A 9,348-nucleotide genomic window follows, 5' to 3' on the forward strand; every position below is an offset into this window, starting at 1 on the left:
TTTACTGTAATTATGATTCAGGTGGTTGAGGAGGTATTTAGAAAGCTACAAGCTACAGTATTTGTGGTAGATTGCAGACCTCCTGTTTGTATGTGAGTGTCTGAGTGTCTGCTATGTGATGAATGTGTGCTAACGTGTGTCAGTAGTGCTAGTGCTGCTGTGATGAATGTCTGGTCTTCAAATCGGCCTTCACCTTCCTGTTATGTGTACTTCCTGTAGGAGGAGCTAGCTGCAGCCAAGCAGTTCCTGTACTATGAGATGGGCTACAAGGCTCGCTCAGAGCAGCTGACAGACACCTCCGAGATCACCCTCACTCCTGCTGAGGTGGACAGGTAAGACAGACAGGTTGGTGCAGAACTCTCTGCTCTCAACATAAATATGACTTCCCGCCGGAGACCGGGGTTCAAGCGCGGAGTCGTCCCTTCCAACTATCCCCTTTGTATTCCCTTTGTAACTTCCAATCTGTCTAAATAAAGCTTTTAAATATATTTTTAAAAGACAGACAGGCTGAGGAGAGGACTCCACACTACTGTCCCCTTCTCCTCCCCTCTCCTCTCCTTCCCTGTCTGTCTCAGAGGGCTGGTCTAGCACAGAGCCAACAGCCACCCACCACTTCATTTCTTCTGTCAACAGGTATATGAAAAGGTTCCACAAGTTTGACAAAGAAAATAAGGGATTCATCACCACCGTGGATGTTCAGCGGGTATTAGAGGTAACGAATGATGCTCAGTCTCATGTTGCGTTTCCCTTTGTTCTCTCCTCTGGAGTGCGTGTGCGATTAGTAGTGGGAGTTCTCCTGTGTGCCTTTGTCAGGCCTGAAGAAGGGGTATCAGATTTCTCAGATTTAATATAACCACGGTGCTCCACAACACAGCATTGCTCTGATGATCCTCTTTTAGTTCAGTAACCATGACACTCCGTTTCAGTCACACGATAACAGCGCTCCCTCCAACTGATCTTGTGCATGCGGAGCAGTTGGGCTAATTACAGTGCATGAGGAAAGTATTCAGTCCCCTTGACTTTTTCCACATTTTGTTACGTTACAGCCTCATTCTAAAATTGATTAAATAAAAAAATGTCATCATCAACGAAGTGAAAACAGGTTTTTAGACATTTTTGCTAATTTAATAAAAATAAAAAAACGGAAATATCTTATTTACATAAGTATTCAGACCCTTTGCAATGAGACTCGAAATTAAGCTCAGGCGCATCCTGTTTCCATTGATCATCCTTGAGATTTTTCTACAACTTGATTGGACTCCACCTGTGGTAAATTCAATTCATTGGACATGATTTAGAAAGGCACACACCTGTCTATATAAGGTCCCACAGTTGACAGTGCATGTCAGAGCAAAAACTAAGCCATGAGGTTGAAGGAATTGTCCGTAGAGCTGCGAGACAGGATTGTGTCGAGGCACAGATCTGGGGAAGGGTACCAAAACATTTCTGCAACATTGAAGGTCCTCAAGAACACAGTGGCCTCCATCATTCTTAAATGGAAGAAGTTTGGAACCACCAAGACTATTCATAGAGCTGGGCAATCGGGGGAGAAGAGCCTTGGTCAGGGAGGTGACCAAGAGCCCGGCTGATGGTCACTCTGACAGAGCTCCAGAGTTCCTCTGTGGAGATGGGAGAACCTTCCAGAAGGACAACCATCTCTGCAGCACTCCACAAATCAGGCCTTTATGGTAGAGTGGCCAGACGGAAGCCACTCCTCAGTAAAAGGCACATGACAGCCCGCTTGGAGTTTGCCAAAAGCCACCTAAAGACTCTCAGACCATGAGAAAGAAGATTCTCTGGTCTGATGAAACCAAGATTGAACTCTTTGGCCTGAATGCCAAGCATCACGTCTGGAGGAAACCTGGCACCATCCCTACGGTGAAGCATGGTGGTGGCATCATCATGCTGTGGGGATGTTTTTCAGTGGCAGGGACTGGGAGACTAAGTCAGGATCGAGGGAAAGATGAATGGAGCAAAGTACAGAGAGATCCTTGATGAAAACCTGCTCCAGAGCGCTCAGGACCTCAGACAGGGGCGATGGTTCACCTTCCAACAGGACAACAACCCTAAGCACACAGTCAAGACAACGCAGGAGTGGCTTCGGGACAAGTCTCTGAATGTCCTTGAGTGGCCCAGCTAGAGCCCGGACTTAAACCCGATCTAACATCTCTGGAGAGACCTGAAAATAGCTGTGCAGCGACGTTCCCCATCCAACCTGACAGAGCCTGAGAGGATCTGCAGAGAAGAATGGGAGAAACTCCCCAAATACAGGTGTGCCAAGCTTGTAGAGTCAAACCCAAGAAGACTCGTGGCTGTAATTGCTGCCAAAGGTGCTTCAACAAAGTACTGAGTAAAGGGACCGAATACTTATGTGAATGTGATATTTCAGTTGTTTATTTGTAATACATTTGCTCAAAAAAATTATAACCTCTTTTTACTTTGTCATTATGGGGTATTGTGTGTGTAGATTGATGAGGAAATAATCAATATAATCCATTTTTGAAATATGGCTGTAACGTAACAAAATGTGGAAAAAGTCTGTATAAGTATTAGTTGACATAGCATTGTCAAATGATGTTTGAAGTATAATTCAGGCCTTTTAACATGTAATGATAAGGTTATGTTCATATGCTCTTAACCTGATCACACTCTTTGGATTCAAAAAAACTTATCTAGAGATCCAATCAAAACGTTATAATGGTATACTAATAAAATATAATGGTGATAATTGTAACAAATTCATTTAATTTAGTTGAAAATGTCATTCATTTAATTAAAAATGGCATTTGCCATGCATAGTTAGTTTCCACAAGTGAATATTCAGATGTTGATTATCATTGATTGCCATTGTGGTAGTAGTAGTAGTAGTAGTAGTAGTAGTAGTAGCTCCTGCTGTTAGAATGACGTGTAGTGGAAAACATTCAAGTAGTGTTTGGTTTGAAACCCACTGGGGTATAACTATAGGGAGTATATAATGTGCGCCCTGTCATTAATCCCAACCTTTTCACATCCATTCCATTGAAAGAGTATGGATTAGCTGTACACAAAGATTCATCTGGCGACAGGCCTCTGCAAGAGACCACTCTCTCTCTCTACTAATTGAGCTGTGGGTTAGCTGTGGGGGATGTGTGGGAGTTTCTGTCAACACAATCTAAATTAAATGTGTTTCATTGCTAGGGAGCAAATACCGGGGTGACATATTCATAAGATGCCTCATCTCAGAAATGATATGAATATACTGGATACGTGTCGCTCTGGATACTACTGTAGCTGAAGTGACTTGATGAGACCCCATGGGCCCTGGTCAGAAATAGTGCACTATACAGGGAATAGGGTGCCATGTGGTTCATAGTTCTGGTGTTTGAGATGCGGACTCAGTACCTGCACCAGTTTACTGATGTCTGTTCTTAACTATGTTTCCTTTGTTTCAGAGTATCAATGTCTATATAGATGCAGACACCCTCCATGAAATTCTGAATGAAGTTGACCTCAATAAAAATGGACAAGTGGAATTTAATGAATTCTTGCAGGTACAGTATATTAATTTTGTCCGATTTGTGTAAAAAATATTTAAAATCCCACCTCAATCATTTTTTTTGTGTGTCTTACATTTTCTTCCACTCTCTAAAAAACTATATTTTTAGGTTGTCTAGTGTATGATAGTTAATAGTGTGAATAGATGTGTGTGCATGCTTACATGTGCAAGTGCATGCATGCGTGTCTGTTAGAGAGAGTGCGAAGCACATGTGCACACGCGCACACACATGGACGTGCTCCCTCCCTCCCTCCCTCCCTCCTCTCCTCTTGACACTGCCAGGCTTCTCCTGCTCGGTGACAATGATGAATGCAGAACATGAGACACATTAATGCAGGGGATTCTGGTCAATGTCAGCCCTTTCTTCACTGTGTCAAGTTAAACAAACAAGATCAAGGCAAAGGGAATGGTAATTGTCCCTCAAGAGATAGGAGACGTGCTGTGAAGGCCTGGTTATGGGGATCCGGCTCCTCTGCCATTCCTAAACATGGTCAGTCTTCCTCTGCCACTAGGGTTACTTACCACCACTGATCACCCTGCTCTTAGAAACAATGGTCAGAATAGGAGTGCTAGTCTAGGACCAACTTCCCGCTGTCCATGTCATCTTATTCATTATGATTTAAAGGCTGAACTGATCCTAGATCAGCACTCCTACTCTTGGACGCTTAATGAATACAGGCCAATGTCTGTAATGCTCTTAGAAAATGGGTTTGTCTCAAATCAAAGAGGGGAAGCATTTGCATGTTCTCCATATATTACATTGACTTCGCTCGATGTTTAAGGAAGATTTCATTTGAGGTTGAGGTGGAATGACCTGTCTGAGCCCTTTGTTTCATGTGTCAGATGTGTGAACATTTTGTTGCATCCTAAGAGCATATATATGCACTCTGCTGAAATCCAACTAATTAGGAGAAAGAATGGAAATCTTTACGTTTAGCTGTTATATTAAGGATGAACCTCATCAATGTCTTTTGGGTGTTAATTTAGTTAGGATTATGCTGTGTGCATGGAATCAAATATTTTTTTTTTACTCTTCAGAAGGAGACAGCCTACCTATCGACTCAGTACTCTTAGACTTGGGCCCGCATTCATAAAGCATCTCAAATTACATTTTAGTCATTTAGCAGACGCTCTTATCCAGAGCGACTTACAGTTAGTGAATACATATATATATATATTTTTTTTATACTGGCCCCCCGTGGGAATCGAACCCACAACCCTGGCGTTGCAAACGCCATGCTCTATCAACTGAGCTACATCCCTGCCGGCCATCCCCTCCCCTACCCTGGACGACGCTGGGCCAATTGTGCGCCGCCCATGAGTCTCCCGGTCGCGGCCGGCTGCGACAGAGCCTGGATTCGAACCAGGATCTCTAGTGGCACAGTTAAAACTGCAATGCAGCGCCTTAGACCACTGCGCCACTGCTGATTTAAGGATCAGTTTCACAAAGAATATGATCAAATGGACGGGGGAACCTGATCCTAGATCAGCACCCCTACTCTGAGACATTTCATACATACAGCCCCTGGACCAAATTATTTGTACGATTTAGTGGCTCCAAAAACCTGGTTTAATCTTCATTAGTGTACTTTTTGAGTGGAAGAACCATTTATTTCCTGCTTTTCTGGGGGTGTTGGAGTGGAGTCCAGTGGCTGAAGCTGGAGCTTCTGGTTATGGTGGTATTATGGGTAGGCATGGTCTTCCTCACATAAGGCATGAGCTGACTTACAACCAGGATGGCCGGTGAGCTGAACACATGTTCTAGCATGTCTTTCTCTCTTTCTCTGTCTTTCTCTGTCTTTCTCTGTCTTTCTCTGTCTTTCTCTCTCTCTCTCTCTCTCTCTCTCTCTCTCTCTCTCTCTCTCTCTCTCTCTCTCTCTCTCTCTCTCTCTCTCTCTTTCTGACTCTCTTACGTACGCATGCATACACACACGCGTATATCACATGGGATGGGAATGGAGGGTTTAAGACAATAGAAAAAGACACAAGAGAAGTATTGGGAGCAGATATCCCAACACATGAATAGAAGAATATCGCTTATAGATGGTGGTCTAGAAGCGATTAGGTGATCTAGATCTATAAGGATCTATATGTTTTTAAATGGTCCTGCTGCTGTGTCCTGTCTTCAGCTGATGAGTGCTGTGAAGAAGGGCCAGGTGTCGGCCAACCGTCTGGCCATGCTGATGAAGACGGCTGAACAGAGCCTGGACCAGACAGAGCCCCTGGAGCAGAGGGACCCCGTCGACCAGAGGGAGCCCGTGTCGGTGGACCGTAGCGGGGGAGGAGTGTGAGACTTAGCCCCCCTGGCCCTGGTACTTAATAATGGTACTTCCTCCGAACAATCCTCGCACACAACCCTGGGGCCATATGTATTACACATCTCAAGGTAGGAGTGCCAATTTTGGATCAGTTTTGCCTTTTAGATCACAATAAATAAGGTTATATGGACGGGGGGCCCTGATCCTACATCAGCACTCCCACTCAGAGATGCTTGATACGTACGGCCCTGCTCCAGCCTGGTTGCCACAGATCTATGTGCTTTAAACAACCCTTCTGACTTGTATGTTGCCATGGCCATGTCATGTGATATCATATTATATCATAGATGTCATGTATGACATGACAACGGAAGTCACAAGGGTTGGCTAAAGCTCATAAGATAATGATGGGAGTTCTTCTTGGGAGTTGCTCTGCTGATACACATGTTCTATCACTACATCAACACACATGTAGCTGATGCCTCGCCTTGAATCTTACAAACTTGCTTCCATATTTATTTCATTATTTATTGAGATATGAAATTAGTAATTATTGAGACACTGTTGTTTATTTCAATGTATTTATTTCAATGTTTTATTTATTATTCGTTTTTACACATATTTTAAAAATGTTTTCTTAATGTATGCTGTTACTGTTATTTTTAACATTGTCCAAGCACGTACAACTGAATGTTAGATACAATGCAAAGTAATGTGCAACGTATGTTGACGACTTGAATTGCACTCTTTGTGGTCTGTTACAAAAGGGTTTTGTTGTGTACCGTACTACTGTGCCATTTTATACATTTTAGATACTGACAATCTAAAGGGAGGCGTTTTATACAAATAGTGTTTGCTGGATGTTGTGAGTTTTGACCGCACTTTCAGCAAAGTTCTATGGTTTACATTAAGTAATGCAATTTAACTGTTCTATTCAATGCAAGGCTTAATTGGAAAATGATTGCATTTTTCACTCACTGCCATTTACATATATATATTTTATCCCTTTCAAATGGACTCTAAATGCTAGATATTTATTATATTAATTTAGTCTACGTCAAATGAGATACAAATCAACAGTAAGCATCTTTAAATATTCCACAGTAGGTGCATGTGATTGGTTCCTGGAAACGTTATTGTCTTGCATGATTTTATTATACTGAATGGGATTAAGTGTTGTATTTGATGCTGGCTTTTAATTTCTGTATCTGTCTGTGCACTTGGTGTTTTTATGACTATTAATTTATTACTTATGATTTGTCTGGTTAGCCACTTGCTTTTATAGAGTAATAAGGGAACGTATTTAATGTGCCTTGCTTTCAGATCCAGTGCGAATTGAGAGCATGAATCAACAGAGCTGATTAAACCATACTCTTCCTGGCTTTTAAGCGTGCTTAATTTCACAGTAACTATAAATAAAGCAATTATTTTCTCATGCACACTGTTAAAGTAAAGATTTCATGTGTTTGCCACTAGTACAACAATTATGCATGAGGGCAGTTTCAAAGAGTTACATCTCTAACTGTCAGTTCTAATTTAATCCACTTTGAAAGTTGACTAGAGAGCATGAAACCAATTCACTGAGACCATGGTTGTTGTAGTTGTTCTTTTCATTTGTATTAATAAAGCTCACGTTATTAGCAAATTGTTTTTAGAATACATTGATCGGAAATTTAAGCGTTAAATGTAGGGAGTTATAATACTTATTTCTGTCGGGCTTAATCTACAGATTACTTCTCACCAGCCATGCGGGTATTATGCAATGCTAACTCCTCAAAAGAACAACAACAGTGATATTCTCAAGACATAGTACGTGGGAGGGCTTATCCATTCCTCTACTGCCAACTCCAGCACGAGGGTATTTGATGTACGAATTGGATTTACTCTTTTATTTGGATGGTTGGATGGCCAATTGTTGTTCTTATGCAGTTGGGTGAAGTTTTGTCTTCCTTCTGACAAAAGCAATGGAATGTACATTTAATTGCTGCAGGAAGTGTTAATTTGAATAAATGATGCTGGTAAGTTCATCAGTATCGAACTCCAACAGTTATGTCTGTATTTAATTTTTTTGTGAACATTGTTTTTATCGAGTCACTTAATCAATGTGAAACAATAAAATTGTTGAACAATCTTATGTCTGTATTTCTGACAATATTTTCTGCATCCCCTGGTTCTAACAGTAACATTCCTCTGTTTCAACAGGAACAGGAGTGTCTTCCCAGCAAACCAAAATTGGTTCTGTGAAAGTTCCCAGAACATTTGTTAGGTCGAGGCAAATGTCCTCATAACACAAAAACTGTCCAGTCGTGCTGATGATTATAGAATGTTTGTATAAAACATTTGCCTGATGTTGCAAGAATGTTTCTAGAACACATTTAATCTGTTCTTTAAAGGTTCCCAAAATGTTTCATTAGGTTGTGGGAACAGTGTCTTTAACTAACACTCTTAGTTAAGGCATGCCTTGCTGTTCTCTGCCCCCTGGTGGTCAAGATTGTAAATGCATCCCTCATTTGGCATTGTTCCTACTCTGAAAATAGTGACTATAACTCCCATACTGAAGAAACAGGGCCTGGACACTGAGCTTCTCACCAACTACAGGCCATTCTCAAACCTCCCTTCCTTGCCAAAGTACTTGAGCGGGTGGTAGCATCACAAATCCAACAACACATGGCCTCTCATGAACTTTTTGAACCCCTCCAGTCGGGCTTCCGGGCTATGCATAGCACTGAAACTGCCTTGGTAAAGGTAGTGAATGACCTCCTCTGTGCTGCTGATGCTGGGCACATCTCCACCCCCATTCTCCTGGGCCTGTCTGCAGCATTTGACACTGTCAGTCATCAGATTTTAACTGACCACATGGAGAGGCTTCTTGGAGTTTCCTGAACACCTCTTGCCTGGTTCCACTCCTAACTATCTGATAGACAACAGTTTGTCTCCCTTGGCAACTGCAAATCTGCTCCAGCCCCTGTATCACAAGGTGTCCCACAAGGCTCAGTGTTAGGTCCATTACTATTTAGTATTTACATGCTACCCCTTGGTCAGATCCTCCATCAATTTGGACTCAGATTTCACTGTTATGCAGATGACACACACATCTACATCCACACAAAACCCAACTCCACTCTGCCACCCCCCTCTGTTGTTGACTGTCTCCGTGAAGTGAAAACTTGGATGAGAAATAACTTTTTACAATTAAATGACGGCAAAACAGAGATCATGTTCATGGGCCCAAACTCCCTCATCAAGAAACTGGGTCATGACAATCGACGGCTGCACTATCCACTCCAACTCCACAGTCAGGAACCTTGGTGTTACATTTGATCCCCCTCTGTCATTTGAACCCCACATCTGGAACATCACCATGTCAGCCTTCTTCCACCTCAAATACAGCTCACGACTCAGAGCCTCTCTCACTGACCCCACTGGGGGTCCCCACTGAAGTCTGGAATTCCCCACATCTCCATGTCAGAACCCCACAATCCATACACATATTCAAGTCCACACTAAAGACACACCTCTTCACACAGGCTTAGCCAGATTCTCTGTTGTCTTAGC

The 9,348-nt window shown here is 42.4% G+C and overlaps 1 protein-coding gene across 2 annotated transcripts in view; it reads left to right on the forward strand.

The window, feature by feature from the left end:
* Positions 1-7,892, forward strand: part of LOC121551752 (glycerol-3-phosphate dehydrogenase, mitochondrial) — a 40,681-nt gene extending 32,789 nt beyond the window's left edge. For both annotated transcript variants that reach the window (XM_041864488.1, XM_041864493.1), the window contains 4 exons: positions 220-332; positions 634-712; positions 3,432-3,530; positions 5,665-7,892. In XM_041864488.1, the coding sequence (XP_041720422.1) occupies positions 220-332; positions 634-712; positions 3,432-3,530; positions 5,665-5,826 (453 nt within the window). In that variant the 3' untranslated portion in view covers positions 5,827-7,892. The remainder of the gene's footprint in view (positions 1-219; positions 333-633; positions 713-3,431; positions 3,531-5,664) is intronic.
* The last annotated feature ends 1,456 nt before the right edge of the window (positions 7,893-9,348 follow it).

The sequence above is a fragment of the Coregonus clupeaformis genome, chromosome 4 (assembly GCF_020615455.1).
Source record: "Coregonus clupeaformis isolate EN_2021a chromosome 4, ASM2061545v1, whole genome shotgun sequence".
Classification (NCBI taxonomy): Eukaryota; Metazoa; Chordata; class Actinopteri; order Salmoniformes; family Salmonidae; genus Coregonus; species Coregonus clupeaformis.